Source organism: Gymnodraco acuticeps, unplaced genomic scaffold (genome assembly GCF_902827175.1).
Source record: "Gymnodraco acuticeps unplaced genomic scaffold, fGymAcu1.1, whole genome shotgun sequence".
NCBI classification, from domain to species: domain Eukaryota; kingdom Metazoa; phylum Chordata; class Actinopteri; order Perciformes; family Bathydraconidae; genus Gymnodraco; species Gymnodraco acuticeps.
In genome coordinates this window covers 1-21555 of record NW_022989938.1, presented here as the reverse complement: position 1 = coordinate 21555, position 21555 = coordinate 1, and the positions used below count along the sequence as shown (strand labels likewise).

Below are 21555 nucleotides of genomic sequence, written 5' to 3'. Positions count from 1 at the left end.
CCAACCTGCTCTGTGGCAGAATACATCCACCAACCTGCTCTGTGGCAGAATACATCCACCAACCTGCTCTGTGGCAGAATACATCCACGAACCTGCTCTGTGGCAGAATACATCCACGAACCTGCTCTGTGGCAGTATACATCCCACCAACCTGCTCTGTGGCAGAATACATCCACCGAACCTGCTCTGTGGCAGAATACATCCACCAACCTGCTCTGTGGCAGAATACATCCACGAAACCTGCTCTGTGGCAGAATACATCCACCAACCTGCTCTGTGGCAGAATACATCCACCAATCTGCTCTGTGGCAGTATACATCCACCAACCTGCTCTGTGGCAGAATACATCCACGAACCTGCTCTGTGGCAGTATACATCCACCAACCTGCTCTGTGGCAGTATACATCCACCAACCTGCTCTGTGGCAGTATACATCCACGAACCTGCTCTGTGGCAGAATACATCCACGAACCTGCTCTGTGGCAGAATACATCCACGAACCTGCTCTGTGGCAGAATAATCCACGAACAATCAAAACATCCACGAACCTGCTCTGTGGCAGTATACATCCACGAACCTGCTCTGTGGCAGAATACATCCACGAACCTGCTCTGTGGCAGAATACATCCACGAACCTGCTCTGTGGCAGAATACATCCACGAACCTGCTCTGTGGCAGAATACATCCACGAACCTGCTCTGTGGCAGAATACATTCGCATGTTGCCCCTTTCACTCCAGGGCCGGTTCTGAGCTTTTTGCACCATATCTACCTTCACAAATACAGCTGGTAACAGAACAAGTGTTTGAATGCATTTCAGGTTTATGATATCGCTGCCCCGTCTAAAACACGATCTGACTTTCATTACATTTGACTCGAGTGTTTCGTCAACTTAATGTGTTGCTTAAAATAATCCTTCTGCATCCAGTCTGTGACACTGTGAGTGTTGCACGGCCAGATACGGCTCAGCTGACTCAGATCAGGAGATATATGATACATTATGAAGTGATATGCCGCGGACTGTACTTAATGTGACTCTGATCCGGTTACTTATGTTGTGGCAGATATTTCAGTAAGCTTTCTTAACGCTAATGTTATAATAGTCAGATTGCTCTGAAGATGGAGGTGATATTCTATTCATGTTCACGTTCACACAGTCGCTGATTTTTGCCGGCCGTCTTTCCTGCAACGGCAGCTTTTCTGTATTTCCTTTCTCCTGTAATATGACTTGATCGCTTTAAACTCCGCACACTGAGCTCTGATTGGTCAGCAGGCGGTGCTTTCACTGAGTTGAGTTCTTAGCCTGCAACCTAACCTGCTCCGGACCAGGTTAGCCGCTCAGCATCAGTTATCATGGAGATCTAGCCCGCTAAGAAGAGAACCAGCGTCGTAGGACCGGAAACCCAGAGTTACCCTGAAGTTAGCCGCTAAGAGAAAATCCGGCTTCGTAGTACAGGCCTCTGATGAGCTCAGAGGAGATCGACAGTTGTTATAACAGGTGTGTAATAACACTTGTGTAATAACATGGACTTGTTAATATGTGTTAGCGGAGGTGCTAACTGCTCTTCTGATCTGGATCAACTGGTTTTACAGAACTGTGTTTTACAGGGACATTTGAACTCATGGGAGCGTGATGATTTACTTTCAGCTAATATATAACATAATGTACGTTAATGTAACTTTCAAAAGCGTTAGCTTCTTTAGCATTAGTTCTGTTAGCATTAGGTTAGCTGTTAGTTCTGTTAGCATTATTTCTGTTAGCTGATAGCTCTGTTAGCATTAGCTCTGTTAGCATTAGCTCTGTTAGCTGTTAGTTCTGTTAGCTGATAGCTCTGTTAGCATTAGCTCTGTTAGCTGTTAGTTCTGTTAGCTGATAGCTCTGTGTTTTCTTATTTGCATATTAATGTATTCCAATGATTTCTGCAGACACGATCGCCAACAAGCTGCACATGCAGAAGGTCTCAGACTTCACGCTCTCTCCTGGGGGGGCGCCCAGCAAGGTGAGGGGGGGGGCAGGTTATTATTCATCATCATCATCTCAGTAAACAGTCTTATATCTAACGCCCCCCCCCCCCCCCGACAGGTGTGTGTTTACGTCCCGGGCAGTAAGGGCGCCCCCTCCTTTGTGAGGCTGTATCAGTACCCTCAGCTCGGGGGGCCGGGGGCCGCACTCGCTAACAAGAGCTTCTTCAAGGCCGACAGGGTCAGCATGACGTGGAACAACAAGGGTACTATTATTATTATTTATTACTATTATTGTTATTACTATTGTTGTTGTGTTGTTGTTAAGATAAGAAGTACTTTATTGATCTCAATTTGGGAAATGTTTGATTGTTGTCGTTGTTAATGTTATATAAAGTAAACAACCCCCTCCCCCTCAGCGTTGGCGGTGCTGGTGACAGCGAGCACGGAGGTGGATAAGAGCGGAGCCTCGTACTACGGCGAGCAGACTCTCCACTTCCTGTCTGTGAGCGGGGGGACAGCACTGGTGCAGCTGCGTCAGTACATCTTCTGATTATATTACACACTCACCTGAGCACTCACCTGAGCACTCGCCTCAGCACTCACCTCAGCACTCACCTCAGCACTCACCTGAGCACTCACCTGAGCACTCACCTGAACACTCACCTGAACACTCACCTCAGCACTCACCTGAACACTCACCTCAGCACTCACCTCAGCACTCACCTGAGCACTCACCTGAACACTCACCTGAGCACTCACCTGAGCACTCACCTCAGCACTCACCTGAACACTCACCTCAGCACTCACCTGAAGACTCACCTGAGCACTCACCTGAGCACTCACCTGAACACTCACCTCAGCACTCACCTGAACACTCACCTGAGCACTCACCTGAACACTCGCCTCAGCACTCGCCTGAGCACTCACCTGAACACTCACCTGAACACTCACCTCAGCACTCACCTGAGCACTCACCTGAGCACTCACCTGAGCACTCACCTGAGCACTCACCTGAACACTCACCTCAGCACTCACCTGAGCACTCACCTGAGCACTCACCTCTCACCTGAACACTCACCTGAACACTCACCTGAACACTCACCTGAGCACTCACCTGAGCACTCACCTGAGGACTCACCTGAGTACTCACCTGAACACTCACCTGAGCACTCACCTCTCACCTGAACACTCACCTGAACACTCACCTGAACACTCACCTGAGCACTCACCTGACGACTCACCTGAGCACTCACCTGAGCACTCACCTGAGGACTCACCTGAGCACTCACCTGAAGACTCACCTGAACACTCACCTGAACACTCACCTGAGCACTCACCTGAACACTCACCTGAGCACTCACCTGAGCACTCACCTGAGGACTCACCTGTCTGCTTCTCTTCCTGTCCACAGAGAAGAACGGGCCCATCTACGACGTCTCGTGGTCTCCCAGCTCTTCTGAGTTCTGTGTTGTTTACGGCTTCATGCCGGCCAAAGCCACCGTCTACAACCTGAAGTGTGACCCTCTGTTCGACTTCGGGACGGGACCGCGCAACGCCGCCTACTACAGGTGAGACACGCCCACTACAGATGAGACACGCCTCCTACATGTGAGAGATGCCGCCTCCTACAGGTGAGACACGCCTCCTGCAGGCGAGACACGCCTCCTGCAGGCGAGACACGCCTCCTGCAGGCGAGACAGGCCTCCTAAAGGCGAGACACGCCTCCTAAAGGCGAGACACGCCTCCTAAAGGCGAGACAGGCCTCCTAAAGGCGAGACACGCCTCCTAAAGGCGAGACAGGCCTCCTACAGGTGAGACAGGCCTCCTACAGGTGAGACAGGCCTCCTAAAGGTGAGACAGGCCTCCTACAGGTGAGACAGGCCTCCTAAAGGCGAGACACGCCTCCTAAAGGCGAGACAGGCCTCCTAAAGGCGAGACACGCCTCCTAAAGGCGAGACAGGCCTCCTAAAGGCGAGACAGGCCTCCTAAAGTTGAGACAGGCCTCCTACAGGTGAGACAGGCCTCCTAAAGGTGAGACAGGCCTCCTGCAGGCGAGACAGGCCTCCTAAAGGTGAGACAGGCCTCCTACAGGTGAGACAGGCCTCCTACAGGTGAGACAGGCCTCCTAAAGGTGAGACAGGCCTCCTAAAGGTCTTTTTTTACTTTGATTTTGACGGGAATGATGGCGCCAGCAGTGTGCACGGCGAGACGTCTCCCAGGCCTGTTCGGCCTTTTATTAGTTCTAGTAGTTTTATTGTTTTGTGTTTTTTGTCAAAATGTCTCTGCTCTACTAGTTTACGACCGCCAGTCGCTTATGGAAATCAAAGCATTTCAGGAGGGGGTATTAGAGCAATGTTTAGGAGAGCCAACCTCGAATCCTCCTCCTCCACTTCTTTTAAGCATACCGACATACCTGCGCCGCCAGGTATATGCCATCCCCCAGGCTAATTTTCCCAGGCGGATACGCAGGGATGGCGTGGATCACAGACACCTTCGCCCACTGGATTTTACTCAAAAACCGGGAAGAGAGGAGCTTACTCTCCGCCTGGCACTCATCAATGCTAGATCGCTAGCTAACAAGACTTTCCTGCTTAATGACTTTTTTAAATCCCAGGATTTGGACTTTATGTTTCTGACGGAGACGTGAATTCGTGCTGGTGAGTTAACAGCTTTTTCGGAACTTCTACCACCTGACTGTTCATTCATCAGCACCCCGCGGACCACCGGTAGAGGTGGAGGGCTGGCGTCGGTCTTTAAATCCAGCTTTAACTGCCGTCAAACTCCGTCGAACAGCTTCTCCAGCTTTGAGCTGCAACTTTTCAAACTACACTTAACACTTCCAGTGCTCTTTGCTTTGATCTATCGCCCTCCGAAGTTCAATAAGGATTTTATTCAGGAATTCTCAGACTTTGTAGCAGGGGTTATCTTGAACTTTGATCGATTTTTAATTATTGGCGATTTTAATATTCATGTGTGCTGTGATTCCCGACCGCTCGTCAAAGATTTTATGAATCTCATTGACTCTTTTAATCTTACACAGTCGGTTAATGGCCGACACATGAGAAGGGACACACACTGGACCTTGTGTTGTCTCATGGTTTAGATGTTTGTATCAGGGACATTTGTGACACTGGTATTTCGGACCATTTGCCTGTGTTATTTTCTATGATGCTGCCTTGCTCTCAAGTTTACTCGTGCGTTCCGGAGCGACGCCTACGTGCGCTGAATCCTCTGACAGCGTCACAGTTTTCCGTTGCCTTTAATGACTCTGTGCTTTCCACGTTAAATGACTCTTGTGATGCCAGTGCTGAGGAGACTCTCAGCCTTTTTAATTCTACTTGCACGGATATTCTGGACCTGATCGCTCCATTCACGGCCAGACACCCTAAACCTGTGACTGAACCGTGGTTAACTGACTCTACCCGCGCCCTGAGACGCGCATGTAGACGAGCAGAGAGGAGATGGAAGAAGGATACACTTCACGTCTCCTTGGGGATTCTAAGAGACGGTTTAAGCGAATATCAGAGGGCTGTTAAATGTACAAAAACTCATTTTATTTCAAATCTTGTGTCCAAAAACAGAAATAGGCCCCAGTTGCTTTTTACCACTCTTAATTGTCTTTTAAATCCCTGTAACTCTCCCTGTGTTGTGCCATCACCTACTCTATGTGAAAAGTTCCTTTCATTTTTTAATGATAAAGTCTGGGCCCTCAGATCTTCACCTCCTCCTCTCACCTTAGACCCAGCAGTGTCTCCTGTGTGCTCAGCTGTCTTCGAGCAGTTTGACCTGGTTTCACTGTCCGAGTTATCTGATGTGGTTAAACAATATCTCTCTCACCTCAGGCTACGTTCCAACCTTTTTTAAACACGCTGTAGTGCAGCCTCTTATCAAAAAACAGAACCTTGATCATTCTGTTCTCTCCAGTTTTAGATTAGATTAGATTAGATTACTTTATTGTCATTACAAAAACGCAAGCACAGTGTAACGAAATTTAAGGATGGTCTAACCAGAGTGCAAAACAGTCAGTTACATACACAATTATCAGAAGTATGTACCAAAAAAATGATACAAACATAAAGGTAAATAGATGGGAAATGTATAAATAGGAATAAATACACAGATAATAATAAATACAGTGAATACAGAATTGCGCTTCAGCACAGCACACGACAACAACTAGGCAGTATGGGACAGCGTGGGGTTCATTGTCAGCAGTCTGACTGCTGAAGGGAAGAAGCTGTGCGTAGTCCTGTTGGTTCTACCCGGGAGGCTGCGGGAGCGCATCCCAGAGCGGGTGCCACGTAGGGGGATAAACAGTGTATGGTTGGGGTGGGAAGAGTCTCTGATGATGTTTCGTGCCCTTCGCAGGCACCGCTTTTCATAGACTGAGGCTATGGAGGGGAGTGGCATCTTGATGATGCGTTGTGCGATCTTCACCACCCTCTGCAGTGATTTCTTGTCCTTGACCGTGCAGTTACCGTACCATACTGATATGCAGGTGGAGAGGATGCTCTCGATGGTGCAACGGTAGAAGTTCATTTGCACCTGGGAGGATAGGCGGAGTTTTGCCAGATTCCTCAGGAAGAAGATGCGCTTGTGAGCCTTCTTGACTAGGGCTGAGGTGTTGGTGGTCCAGGAGAGGTCCTCCGAGATGTGGACTCCCAGGAACTTGAAGCTGGTGACCCGCTCAACCTCTTCTCCACTAAGATGGACTGGGGAGTGCGTGCCGTCTTTGTTCCTTCTGAAGTCCACAATGACCTCTTTCGTCTTCTTGGTGTTGAGAGCCAGGTTGTTGTTAGCGCACCACTCTGCCAGATGCTCAACCTCTTCCCTGTATGCCGTCTCGTCATTGTTGCTGACAAGCCCGACCACTGTGGTGTCGTCTGCAAACTTAACGATGGTGTTTGAGCCATGTACAGGTTTGCAGTCATGTGTGAAGAGGGAATATAGGAGGGGACTTAACACACAGCCCTGTGGGAGACCAGTGCTAAGGATGAGATTCGAGGATGTGAGCTTGCCTATTCTAACATGCTGGGGTCTGTTTGTGAGAAAGTCCAGTATCCAGTTGCAGAGGGAGGGGTCGATGCCAAGGTCACTGAGCTTGGTAATCAGTTTTGAAGGAATGATGGTGTTGAATGCCGAGCTAAAGTCAATGAACAGGAATCGTACGTATGTGTTGCTCTGATCCAGATGGTAGAGGGCAGGGTGTAGTGCTGTGGAGATGGCGTCATCCGTACTCCTGTTCCGACGATAGGCAAACTGGTAGGGGTCAAGTGTGGGTGGGAGGCATGATTTAAGCCGAGCCAGGACCAGCCTCTCGAAACACTTCATGATGGTCGATGTAAGTGCCACAGGTCGGTAGTCATTAAGGCTTGTTGGAGAGGCGTGCTTGGGAACAGGCACAATGGAGGTGTATTTGAAGCACGTGGGGACTTTTCCTTGGGCCAAGGACAGGTTAAAGATGTCAGTTTAGACCTATTTCTAAGCTTCCCTTCCTGTCTAAAGTCCTAGAGAAAGTGCTTTTTAGCACAACTGCAGTCACACCTTGTTTTAAACTGCATATCAGAGAAGTTTCAGTCTGGTTTTAAATCACGCCACAGAACGGAAACTGCTCTTCTAAGAGTTTTGAATGATCTTCTTTTAACTGCTGATTCTGGGAATTCTGCTGGGCTTGTGCTTTTAGATTTGTCTGCTGCTTTTGACACCATTGACCACCAAATTATTTTATCACGCCTTGAACTGTGTGTTGGTATTAAAGGTTACGTCCTAAAATGGTTTCAATCCTATCTGTCAGAAAGGACCTTTTCTGTGCATCTTGGCCAGTATTATTCAGCTGCAGCCCCACTAGCATATGGGGTCCCACAAGGCTCTATCCTAGGCCCCATTTAGTTCTATTTACTACCTCTGAGGTCAATTTTTAAAAAGCATAACATTTCTTACCATTGCTTTGCAGATGATCTGCAGGTATACCTGCCTAAAGCAAATAAGGAATCTGGGATTGCCTTGCTTAGCTGTCTGAAAGACATACAATCATGGATGGAAATCAACTTCTTGACTCTTAACGAAAACAAGACAGAGATTATAATATTTGGACAGTCTGAACTCCTGGATGGCTTTAATAGTGTGCTCGGCCCCTTAGCCTCCTACAGCCGTCCCTCTGTCAGAAATCTTGGAGTCATCTTTGACAACTGTTTTAAATTTGATAAACAGATAAGCTCAGTTGTCAAGACAAGCTTCTTCCATCTGCGGCTTCTGGGGAAGGTAAAAGCCTATCTTCCTAGTAAGGAATTTGAACAGCTAATCCACTTATTTATAACGTCTCGTTTAGACTATTGTAACTCCCTCTATATTGGTGTTGATAAGTGTTTGATCCGTCGCCTGCAGCTGGTCCAAAATGCGGCTGCCCGCCTTCTTACTGGGAAGAGACGTTATGACCACATCACACCCGTTTTGGCAGACCTTCATTGGCTTCCTGTCAGTTACAGGATCCAGTTCAAGTACTTACTTGTTGTTTTTAAATCATTGCATGGACTGGCCCCACATTACCTGTCTGAGTTGTGCTCCAGCTAGAGCACTGCGCTCAGCTCAGCAGAATATGTTGGTGGTTCCTCGGAGCAGGAAAATAACCAGAGGTGACAGGGCTCTCAGTGTTGCAGCTCCCAGACTGTGGAACAGCCTCCCAGCACATATCCGGACTGCTGAGTCTATTGAACTTTTTAAATCCCAGCTAAAAACTCACCTCTTTGCACTGGCTTTTCATACTAGTTGAACATTACATTTTTATATTTGTATGTGTTTTTTATTTATTATATGTTTCTAGTTATTGTGCTTTTTATTGTGTTTTTAATTATTGTTTTATTATTGTTCTCCCATTGTGTTATTTAATATAGTAGTTACTGCCTGTACAGCACTTTGGTCAACTGAAGGTTGTTTTAAATGTGCTATATAAATAAATAAAGATTGAGATAGATAAAGGTGAGACAGGCCTCCTACAGGTGAGACAGGCCTCCTACAGGTGAGACACGCCTCCTAAAGGTGAGACAGGCCTCCTACAGGTGAGACAGGCCTCCTACAGGTGAGACAGGCTTCCTACAGGTGAGACACACCTTCTACAGGTGAGACAGGCCTCCTACAGGTGAGACAGGCCTCCTACAGCTGAGACAGGCCTCCTACAGGTGAGACACGCCTTCTACAGGTGTGACACGCCTCCTAAAGGTGAGACAGGCCTCCTACAGCTGAGACACGTCTCCTAAAGGTGAGACAGGCCTCCTACAGGTGAGACAGGCCTCCTACAGGTGAGACACGCCTCCTACAGGTGAGACACACCTTCTACAGGTGTGACATGCCTCCTAAAGGTGAGACAGGCCTCCTACAGGTGAGACAGGCCTCCTACAGGTGAGACACGCCTTCTACAGGTGTGACACGCCTTCTACAGGTGTGACACGCCTCCTAAAGGTGAGACAGGCCTCCTAAAGGTGAGACAGGCCTCCAACAGCTGAGACCCGCCTCCTACGGGTGAGACACGCCCACTACGGGTGAGAAACGCCTCCTACAGGTGAGACATGCCTCCTACAGGTGAGACACGCCCACTACGGGTGAGAAACGCCTCCTACAGGTGAAACACGCCTCCTACAGGTGAGACACGCCCACTACGGGTGAGAAACGCCTCCTACAGGTGAGACACGGCCGCTACAGGTGAGACACGCCCACTACGGGTGAGACACGCCCACTATGGGTGAGAAACGCCTCCTACAGGTGAGACACGGCCACTACGGGTGAGAAACGCCTCCTACATGTGAGACACGGCCACTACAGGTGAGACACGCCCACTACGGGTGAGAAACGCCCACTACGGGTGAGAAACACCTCCTACAGGTGAAACACGCCTCCTACAGGTGAGACACGGCCACTATGGGTGAGAGACGCCTCCTACAGATGAAACACGCCTCCTACAGATGAGACACACCCACTATGGGTGAGACCCGCCCACCTGGTCTCACCTGTGTTTTAGTCCTCAGGCTCTCACCTGGTCTCACCTGTGTTTGAGTCCTCAGGCTCTCACCTGGTCTCACCTGTGTTTGAGTCCTCAGCCTCTCACCTGGTCTCACCTGTGTTTCAGTCCTCAGGCTCTCACCTGGTCTCACCTGTGTTTGAGTCCTCAGGCTCTCACCTGGTCTCACCTGTGTTTGAGTCCTCAGGCTCTCACCTGGTCTCACCTGTGTTTGAGTCCTCAGCCTCTCACCTGGTCTCACCTGTGTTTCAGTCCTCAGGCTCTCACCTGGTCTCACCTGTGTTTCAGTCCTCAGGCTCTCACCTGGTCTCACCTGTGTTTGAGTCCTCAGCCTCTCACCTGGTCTCACCTGTGTTTCAGTCCTCAGGCTCTCACCTGGTCTCACATGTGTTTGAGTCCTCAGCCTCTCACCTGGTCTCACCTGTGTTTGAGTCCTCAGCGTCTCACCTGTGTTTGAGTCCTCAGGCTCTCACCTGGTCTCACCTGTGTTTGAGTCCTCAGGCTCTCACCTGGTCTCACCTGTGTTTGAGTCCTCAGCCTCTCACCTGGTCTCACCTGTGTTTCAGTCCTCAGGCTCTCATCTGGTCTCACCTGGTCTCACCTGTGTTTGAGTCCTCAGCCTCTCACCTGGTCTCACCTGTGTTTCAGTCCTCAGCCTCTCACCTGGTCTCACCTGTGTTTCAGTCCTCAGGCTCTCACCTGGTCTCACCTGTGTTTCAGTCCTCAGGCTCTCACCTGGTCTCACCTGTGTTTGAGTCCTCAGCGTCTCACCTGGTCTCACCTGTGTTTCAGTCCTCAGGCTCTCACCTGGTCTCACCTGTGTTTGAGTCCTCAGGCTCTCACCTGGTCTCACCTGGTCTCACCTGTGTTTGAGTCCTCAGCCTCTCACCTGGTCTCACCTGTGTTTCAGTCCTCAGCCTCTCACCTGGTCTCACCTGTGTTTCAGTCCTCAGGCTCTCACCTGGTCTCACCTGTGTTTGAGTCCTCAGGCTCTCACCTTGTCTCACCTGTGTTTGAGTCCTCAGGCTCTCACCTGGTCTCACCTGGTCTCACCTGTGTTTGAGTCCTGTAGGAGCAAACACAATAGTGGTGGCTTAAAGCCCACCTCTGCTCCGCGCCGTCCGTTAGATGAGCCTCGTCAGATTTAATAAAAGAAGGAGTTCAAAACACCGGCATAAAAGTTATAACAATAATCTGATTTTAATACAGTAAAAAACACAATAGGAAATACAGAGTGCCCTGAAACAGAGCACTCCGGGCTCCCCGCTCCACTGCCGTGCGATACAGATATCGGGACCAGCCAATCAGAAACAGGGGGCATTTTGCATGAAGAAACAACAGTATATATGGACATATTTGGGGCGGAGAGTCACTTCTTATCTTCCACCGGACCCAACTCCTTTAATTTCTCAAGAAAGATTTCACACAAACTATTCTTTCCCAAACAATCAAACATTGTACACAGATATATTGGTATCAAACATTGTACACAGATATTGGTATCAAACATTGTACACAGATATATTGGTATCAAACATTGTACACAGATATATTGGTGCTTGGGATTATATTGGCCCCAGAAAGAACCTTGAAAAAGAACATGTGTGTGTGTTAGTGAGGGGAAGTGTATGTGTGTGTGTGTGTGTGTGCTGATAAGCGGATGCGTATGTGTGTGTGTTGCTGATATCTGGGTCAAGGAGTTTATGTGTGTGTGTTGGAGACAGGAGGTGTATGTGTGTGTGTTGGTGATATCTGCCTTATGGAGTGTAGGTAAGAAGGTTTATATATATATATAGGATTACTTCAAAAACAGTCCCAAATAATACATGTTCACTTCAATACAGTTCAAGGTAATACCTGTTTACTTTAATACAGTTTAGAACAATATCTGGGTGCTTTAGTCCTCAGCCTCTCACCTGGTCTCACCTGTGTTTCAGCCCTCAGGGTCACATCCTGATCCTCGCTGGCTTCGGGAACCTTCGGGGTCAGATGGAGGTCTGGGACGTGAAGAAGTACAAACAGGTGAGGAAGACCCCCCCCCCCCCTTCCTCTGTCTTTGATCCAGCTCAGGTGTGTTAATGGTCGGACCCCCCCCTCTCAGGTGTGTTAATGATCTACCCCTCCCCCTCAGGTGTCTAAGCCCCAGGCTCCGGACGCCACCCACTTCTCGTGGTGTCCTGACGGGGAACACGTGATCACGTCCACCTGCTCTCCCCGGCTGAGGGTCGGGAACCGGTTCCAGGTGTGGCACTACGGGGGGGCCGTGGTTCACAAACAGGAAGTGGCTGCGGGCACGGAGCTGTGGGAGGTCCGCTGGCAGAACCTTCCTCCAGGTAGCTTCCCCCAGAGGGCTGTCAGGTACCAGCAGGAGGCCGGACCCCTGGGGAGCACCCAGCCCCCCCCCAACTCAGGCATACCGTCCCCCCGCATTGAGACACCTGCCCCCCGCTGAGAGGGCCCGACTGGTGAGGAACCATCATGTTCTGTTTTGATCAGATCATCTTCTGGTAATAATGATGTTTCTTCTCTCAGCACGAGGAGGAACCTGCTCAGAACCTCCGACCCGGAGACAAGAGTCTCTCTAAAGCGGCTCTGAAGAACCAGAAAAAGAGGGAAAACAAGAAGGCCGCCAAACAGGTGAGCAGCCAATCACAGGATGATGGTAGTGTAGTTCCTTTATAGCCCAACATTAGCCTCCTTTAGCTTAGCGGTGGTGACGTGAAGTCATGTGACCGTGCTGTAGTTCCTTTATAGCCCAACATTAGCCGCCTTTAGCTTAGCGGTGGTGACGTGAAGTCATGTGACCGTGCTGTAGTTCCTTTATAGCCCAACATTAGCCACCTTTAGCTTAGCGGTGGTGACGTGAAGTCATGTGACCGTGCTGTAGTTCCTTTATAGCCCAACATTAGCCACCTATAGCTTAGCGGTGGTGACGTGAAGTCATGTGACCGTGCTGTAGCCAACATTAGCCTCCTTTAGCTTAGCGGTGGTGACGTGAAGTCATGTGACCGTGCTGTAGTTCCTTTATAGCCCAACATTAGCCACCTTTAGCTTAGCGGTGGTGACGTGAAGTCATGTGACCGTCAGGGCTCGACATCAAGGACTGCCCGGTGGCCCGGGGCCATCTAGTATTTAGCTCGGGCAATGAAGCCTCACCTGCTGGTTGCCCGATCGGGCAATCTATTATGCCAGTATCATGCAGCTCGTGGATCCAGTAATGAGTGACCCGACAGTAAAACTAAACATATCTATAACTAGTTACGGTAGTTTGCGAGGCAATTAAAATAGCTACGTGTGATATTCTAACCTGAAGTGTGTTTTGTCCGCTCACCTCTGCATGTGATCATGCAGAGCTGCATGTCGACTCGTCAGCTGATCTCTCTCTCCCGTCAGATTAGACTTCACTCGCGTTTATGTCCATATCGATCAGATCCAGCTAGTTCTAGCTAATGATATGACTACCTGCTTATTAAAAGACACCTAAACAATAAGCGTTGCTATGCAACCGGGTGAGGCCACAAAGTATAGCGCAGCATTATGCATTTGTTTACATGCCCACCGGAACCCCGAGGCATTACCAACAGATCACCGCACAATCAACCCATCCAGGACATCTCTTTCTCCACATTAAGTGTTAGACATTATAATTGACTCTTCTTGTCTGTCACATACTCTTCTTGTCTGTCACATAAGTGGCGCAACTGAAGCGGTATTGCGCTAAAGGGAAATTATTTTGACCGAAGAGATTTAGATTTGCCGGCTAACGGGAACCCTGTGCTGCGCGGATGCGCTCGGCTCCTCTCGACTGCTGCTCGGGTCTGCTCGGTCAGCTTCCGGATGAGGAGGCATTCGTTCGACCAACTTACAGTAGATAACATTACGAACATTTTTATTTTTAACAGGGGCCATACTAGTGTAAATAATGTTTGTTTTGGCAGTTATAACTGAATGTAATGTTTTCTACTTGTTTCCATCTGGGAAGGCATTTGCCTTCATCAGATGGAAAGTGTCTTGACCAACAACTTAAGTATTTCTTATAGCTATGCAGGGCATGCAAGCGAGCAAACACAAACAAGAACAAACAAACAAGTGAAATGAAGAATACAATTGAAATTGTACAATATAATATTGTTCATCTTATAATTCAGTCTAGAGAATGCACCAGACAGCATCTAAGACCTGCAAAAATCTAAATGTTCTAGGGGGACGGAGGCCCCCCAAACCATTCGTGCCATTTTGTCCGCGCGCATTTTTCAGGGCAATCTCTATTGGGCTCAGGGCCATCTGTAAATTAGCTTAGATGGCCCGCACTGGACCGTGCTGTAGTTCCCTTATAGCCCAACATTAGCCACCTTTAGCTTAGCGGTGGTGACGTGAAGTCATGTGACCGTGCTGTAGTTCCCTTATAGCCCAACATTAGCCTCCTTTAGCTTAGCGGTGGTGACGTGAAGTCATGTGACCGTGCTGTAGTTCCTTTATAGCCCAACATTAGCCTCCTTTAGCTTAGCGGTAGTGACGTGAAGTCATGTGACCGTGCTGTAGTTCCCTTATAGCCCAACATTAGCCACCTTTAGCTTAGCGGTGGTGACGTGAAGTCATGTGACCGTGCTGTAGTTCCTTTATAGCCCAACATTAGCCTCCTTTAGCTTAGCGGTGGTGACGTGAAGTCATGTGACCGTGCTGTAGTTCCTTTATAGCCCAACTTTAGCCACCTTTAGCTTAGCGGTGGTGACGTGAAGTCATGTGACCGTGCTGTAGTTCCTTTATAGCCCAACTTTAGCCACCTTTAGCTTAGCGGTGGTGACGTGAAGTCATGTGACCGTGCTGTAGTTCCTTTATAGCCCAACATTAGCCTCCTTTAGCTTAGCGGTGGTGACGTAAAGTCATGTGACCGTGCTGTAGTTCCTTTATAGCCCAACATTAGCCTCCTTTATCTTAGCGGTGGTGAAGTCATGTGACCGTGCTGTAGTTCCTTTATAGCCCAACATTAGCCTCCTTTAGCTTAGCGGTGGTGATGTGAAGTCATGTGACCGTGCTGTAGTTCTTTATAGTCCAACATTAGCCACCTTTAGCTTAGCGGTGGTGACGTGAAGTCATGTGACCGTGCTGTAGTTCCTTTATAGCCCAACATTAGCTGTCTTTAGCATAGCAGTGGTGACGTGAAGTCATGTGACCATGCTGTAGTTCTTTATAGTCCAACATTAGCCACCTTTAGCTTAGCGATGGTGACGTGAAGTCATGTGACCGTGCTGTAGTTGCTTTATAGCCCAACATTAGCCTCTTTTAGCTTAGCAGTGGTGACGTGAAGTCATGTGACCGTGCTGTAGTTCCTTTATAGCCCAACATTAGCTGTCTTTAGCATAGCGGTGGTGATGTGAAGTCATGTGACCGTGCTGTAGTTCTTTATAGTCCAACATTAGCCACCTTTAGCTTAGCGGTGGTGACGTGAAGTCATGTGACCGTGCTGTAGTTCCTTTATAGCCCAACATTAGCTGTCTTTAGCATAGCAGTGGTGACGTGAAGTCATGTGACCATGCTGTAGTTCTTTATAGTCCAACATTAGCCACCTTTAGCTTAGCGGTGGTGACGTGAAGTCATGTGACCGTGCTGTAGTTGCTTTATAGCCCAACATTAGCCTCTTTTAGCTTAGCAGTGGTGACGTGAAGTCATGTGACCGTGCTGTAGTTCCTTTATAGCCCAACATTAGCTGTCTTTAGCATAGCGGTGGTGACGTGAAGTCATGTGACCGTGCTGTAGTTCCTTTATAGCCCAATATTAGCCACCTTTAGCTTAGCGGTGGTGAAGTCATGTGACCGTGCTGTAGTTCCTTTATAGCCCAACATTGGCCACCTTTAGCTTAGCGGTGGTGAAGTCCTGTGACCGTGCTGTAGTTCCTTTATAGGAATATATATTATTTTATAATTTCTTATAATTCTGCAGGAGGTGAAAACTGACCCTCCGTCTGACCCCGCCCCCGTCAGCAACAACCAATCAGAGACGAGCATCGGAGAAACCGAGACCGACAAGAAGATCAAGAACTTAAAAAAGGTGAAGAAGAGATGAAGTTTATAACTATCAACATTGAGTGTGTTCTGAGCTGTGATTGGTTGCTGTGTTCTGAGCTGTGATTGGCCGCTGTGTTCTGAGCTGTGATTGGTCGTTACAGAAGCTGAAAGCGATCGAGGAGCTGAAGGAGCAGCAAACGTCTGGGAAAGTTCTCCAGAAGAACCAGGTGAGCCTCACTCTTTTATATAAAACATGTTATTAATGTTTATATATATGAATGTTCCCATGTAAGATGTATGAACCAGACATCAAATGTCCAATAAACTAAAGTAGTAACTGTGTGTATGACTTTACAGATGTTTAATAATATGTGAATCTGATGGATTGTTTGTTTCGTTCAGCTGGAGAAGCTTCAAAAGGAGGATCAGCTGCTGCAGGAGCTGAAGGAGCTGCAGATCAGCCTTTAGACAAACACACAAACACACACACATTCACTCACACACACGCACACACACACACACTCATTCACTCACACACACGCACATACACACACACTCACTCACTCACTCACACACACGCACACACACACACTCACTCATTCACTCTCACACACGCACACACACACTCACTCATTCACTCACACACATGCACACACACACACACACTCACACACACACACACACACACTCTCACACACACACACACACACACACACACACACACACTCACTCATTCACTCACACATTCACTCACACACATGCACACACACACACTCACTCATTCACACACACGCACGCACACTCACTCACTCACACACACACACACACACACACACACACACACACACACTCACTCTCACACTTACACACACACGCACCAAAGAGAAAGTGTGTAAGAGACATTTTTGGGAGGACGGGTGAGGGGGCGGCTTTTGTTCACAGGTGTGTGTCCCTCACCACACACCCAGACACACACACCGTTTCCTGCTTCCTGTTTTCATCCAGCTGTTTATCGCTGAAGGATTGGACTCATTCTTCTTCTGTGTTTGGAGGCTGCTGCAAGGCATTCTGGGAAATGTAGTTGTGTGTGTTAATGAAATAAGATGAAATCACTGCAGAGTAGAAAAAAACTCTCAGACCGAAAACGGATTATTTCCCAAAATGGTGTGTGTGAGTGTGTGTGTGTGTGTGTGTGTGTGTGTGTGTGTGTGTGTGTGTGTGTGTGTGTGTGTGTGTGTGTGTGTGTGTGTGTGTGTGTGTGTGTGTGTGTGTGTGTGTGTGTGTGTGTGTGTGTGTGTGTGTGTGTGTGTGTGTGTGTGTGTGTGTGTGTGTGTGTGTGTGTGTGTGTGTGTGTGTGTGTGTGTGTGTGTGTGTGTGTGTGTGTGTGTGTGTGTGTGTGTGTGTGAGAAGCCCTGTTGCTATGCAACTTCTGTACAGATGCTGAAGCCGTTGTTCCTTTCAGAATAAAAGCCTGAATCCAGTTGTTCCTGTGTTGACCTGTTCTCACTGTGGGTTCACCGTCCTTTAGACATGAATTCAGGGTTCGAGTTATGTGGGAGCCAATGGGAGCTGAGCTCCCATAAGGAGGGGTCTGAGCTCTCATAAGGAGGGGTCTGAGCTCCCATAAGGAGGGGTCTGAGCTGCCATGGACGCAGTGAAATCATACATCTGTGGGGGTCGCTAAAACATTATTAGCAACCATTATTTAAATAATGCATGTGTCAATGTAATGGGTATTATTTACGTTAACGAGGTAAATAGGCTAAAAGAAAAAAACATTTTCCAAAAGAACTACGCATCTCTTGAATGACAATATGCCTGCGCTGCACCTCCAAGGTGTGTGTGTGTTAGTTTTAAAGACCCCCATAGAGCTCAGTTTATAACCCTGCATAAAGTGACATGATGACGTCTTAATGAATAAATATTACATTTAATGATCAGTTTATCTTCACTTTACTACAGCTCAATCATTTTAGTATTCATCTTAAAAAACAGCACTTTAGTTACAAATCATAATGTTTATAGATCAATTAGAGATGATCAGCTGTTGATTGAGATGCAGTCAAATGTAAAAAAATATAGATTTTACATTTGTGAATAATTTTTGAATGAATCACACTTTTAAAACTGCCGGTGAGCTGATCTAACTCCGCCCCTTTGAGGGGAGCCGGTGAGCAGATCTAATCTCGCCCCGCTGAGAGGAGCCGGTTAGCTGATCTAACCCCGCCCCGCTGAGAGGAGCTGGTGAGCAGATCTAGCCCTGGTGAGAGGAGCCGGTGAATATATCTAACCCCGCCCCCCTGAGAGGAGTCGGTGAGCAGATTATCTAGCCCCACTGAGAGGAGCCGGTGAATAGATCTAACCCCGCCCCCCTGAGAGGAGCCGGTGAATATATCTAACCTCGCCCCCCTGAGAGGAGCCGGTGGGCAGATCTACAGCTGAAGCCTCGCGCTTTCTTTAACTCTCAGCTCATGTTGTTTGTTTGTTTATCTATCACATTGTTTACTGTAGTTCAAACCGTTAGAGAACTACAACCGGGAGGCTTCATAACGCGGAGCAGCGCGTGAGAGGGAACACGTGCTCCCTGCAGGTAAGCTAACAGCTACAGCTAATAAACAACTGTAGATTCAGAAAGTACCCGGATCAGCCTACTGAGCATGCGCAGTGGAGTTCCGCTCTGTCAGTCAGTAATTTAATTTAAATATCCTGTCTTTTTATATTTAAATATGAATACTACTGTTCTGAAGTACTTACCATACTGATACTCTGTACACACTGTGAAGTCCACTGAGACTAATTTAACATTTGCGATATTGGGCTATATAAATAAACATTGATTGATAAAGACCCCCAAGCCAGTATTTGTATTTACCTGCAAACATTCTCGTGCACTGTTTGATCAGCTTGATCAGCTTCATGTCCTTTCTATATTCATGTTGCTCTGTTGGAGGAGCCTCCAGTGTCTCCTCTGTAGATGCTACATGGTGAGAGACCCTATGTGAGAGACACTTGAAACTTGAGTTATTGCTGATTAACCCAACTTACTGTAACTGTGTAAATGTCCCATCCTCTGCAGGTGAGCTCCTCCAGGTGAGCTAGAGACTCTGCTGGACATCTCCATCACTCTGGGGTCTCAACCTCTCCGGGACCAGGACTCCATGATGGACCATAAAGCCTCCGTACCTGCACAGACTGAGGGGATGGAGCAGGGCCCCCCTCAGGTGCTGGAGATCAGTGACTCCGCCCCCCCTCAGGTGCTGGGGGTCAGTGACTCCGCCCCCCCTCATGTGGTGGGGGTCAGCAGGTGTGACTCCGCCCCCCTGCTGTGGAGAGATCAGGACCTGAAGGCAGTGAGGGGGCGGGGCCTGGTGGGGGCGCTGTTAGGAGCCCTGCCTCGGACCCCCCGACAGAACGGGAGGCTGGGGAGACCCCTGCTGCTGCTGCCAGAGGAGGAGCGGCTGCTAACAGAGCTACATGCTACAGCTAATGCTAACCAGGTGAGTGTACCTGTACACAACACACACCAGCAGGTAAACTCACCTGGTTAAACTCACCTGGTTAACAGCAGGTAACCAGGTGAGTTTACCTGCTGCTAACCAGGTGTGTGTGTTGTGTTGTGTGCACCCAGGGTGGAGGGGGGGTGCAGCTCAGTCTGCAGGTGAAGCAGCACCTGGAGGAGCAGGAGAGGAGCTTGGAGGAGCAGAGAGTCCTCGCTCTGCAGGACAGGAAGTCAGCGCTGCTGCACGCCATGACATCATCACACACAGGTGAGAGCAGTGACATCATCACACACAGGTGAGAGCAGTGACATCACACACAGGTGAGAGCAGTGATATCACACACAGGTGAGAGCTGTGACATCACACACACAGGTGAGAGCAGTGACATCATCACACAGGTGAGAGCAGTGACATCACACACACAGGTGAGAGCAGTGACATCACACACAGGTGAGAGCAGTGACATCACACACACAGGTGAGAGCAGTGACATCACACACAGGTGAGAGCAGTGATATCACACACAGGTGAGAGCTGTGACATCACACACACAGGTGAGAGCAGTGACATCACACACAGGTGAGAGCAGTGACATCACACACACAGGTGAGAGCAGTGACATCACACACAGGTGAGAGCAGTGACATCACACACACAGGTGAGAGCAGTGACATCACACACAGGTGAGAGCAGTGACATCACACACAGGTGAGAGCAGTGACATCACACACAGGTGAGAGCAGTGACATCACACACAGGTGAGAGCAGTGACATCACACACAGGTGAGAGCAGTGACATCACACACACAGGTGAGAGCAGTGACATCACACACAGGTGAGAGCAGTGACATCACACACACAGGTGAGAGCAGTGACATCACACACACAGGTGAGAGCAGTGACATCATACACACAGGTGAGAGCAGTGACATCACACACAGGTGAGAGCAGTGACATCACACACAGGTGAGAGCAGTGACATCACACACAGGTGAGAGTAGTGACATCACACACAGGTGAGAGCAGTGTCGGGCTGAGGTACGTCTGACTTAGTGGTTCAATGCATCGAGTGCACCAAGCCTGACTGGTCACTCCTCCCCCTCAGGTTCTTTGGGCCCCTCAGAGGCCCTGCGCGGCCGCCTGGAGGCCCTGCACCGCAGCTTTACCTTCCCCCGGGGGGCGATGGCAGTACAGCTGAGCACGGCAAGGGCGGGGCTTCATCACTGCCATGAAGACCGGGCCTTCCTCAGGGCCCAGCAGCCAATCACAGCGCAGCACGACTCCAAAGCCGCCGCCAGGTACCAGGTGTTCAGAGACCTGAGGGGGCAGGGCTTCTACCTGACATCAGCCGGGAAGTTCGGAGGAGACTTCCTGGTTTACCCAGGTGAGAGGGGGCGGGACAAATACACACAAAATACAAGAGAGTGTTTAGAAGTGAAGACAAAACAACAACAACAACAACAACAACAACAACACCACCAGAACCATCTGAGTTCTACACCATGTTCTTCATACCATGACCTCTTAACCAATAAAAACCCTCACAGACCACCTGACTCCTAAATATCAGAACCAAGCGGCCTGCTCAGCGCTCCAACACATAACAGCTCCAACAGCAACACATTACAGCTCCAACAACAACACATAACAGCTCCAACAGCAACACATTACAGCTCCAACAACAACACATTACAGCTCCAACAGCAACACATAACAGCTCCAACAGCAACACATAACACTACAACAGAACACAACCACATAACGAGCTTCCAACAGCAACACATTACAGCTCCAACAGCAACACATAACAGCTCCAACAACAACACATAACAGCTCCAACAACAACACATTACAGCTCCAACAACAACACATTACAGCTCCAACAGCAACACATTACAGCTCCAACAACAACACATAACAGCTCCAACAACAACACATTACAGCTCCAACAACAACACATAACAGCTCCAACAGCAACACATAACAGCTCCAACAACAACACATAACAGCTCCAACAACAACACATTACAGCTCCAACAGCAACACATTACAGCTCCAACAACAACACATAAACA

The 21555-nt window shown here is 48.7% G+C and overlaps 2 protein-coding genes across 3 annotated transcripts in view; both read left to right on the top strand.

The window, feature by feature from the left end:
- The window catches only part of eif2a (eukaryotic translation initiation factor 2A), a 38820-nt gene extending 22318 nt beyond the window's left edge, over window positions 1–16502 (top strand). Inside the window, 11 exon segments of the mRNA XM_034210079.1 lie at window positions 1926–1999; window positions 2083–2227; window positions 2381–2497; window positions 3376–3532; window positions 11913–11997; window positions 12107–12370; window positions 12372–12440; window positions 12508–12612; window positions 15916–16023; window positions 16142–16207; window positions 16383–16502. Coding sequence (XP_034065970.1) covers window positions 1926–1999; window positions 2083–2227; window positions 2381–2497; window positions 3376–3532; window positions 11913–11997; window positions 12107–12370; window positions 12372–12440; window positions 12508–12612; window positions 15916–16023; window positions 16142–16207; window positions 16383–16448 — 1256 coding nt within the window. The 3' untranslated portion in view covers window positions 16449–16502.
- A 1846-nt stretch (window positions 16503–18348) lies between these two features.
- tsen34 (TSEN34 tRNA splicing endonuclease subunit) lies at window positions 18349–20864 on the top strand (the record flags this gene model as incomplete). Of its 2 annotated transcripts, none has more annotated exon segments than XM_034210080.1 (4): window positions 18349–18570; window positions 19057–19477; window positions 19609–19747; window positions 20586–20864. In XM_034210080.1, coding segments are annotated over 3 exon segments (757 nt in total), but the record flags the coding sequence as incomplete, so codon positions are not given.
- Between the last annotated feature and the right edge of the window lie 691 nt (window positions 20865–21555).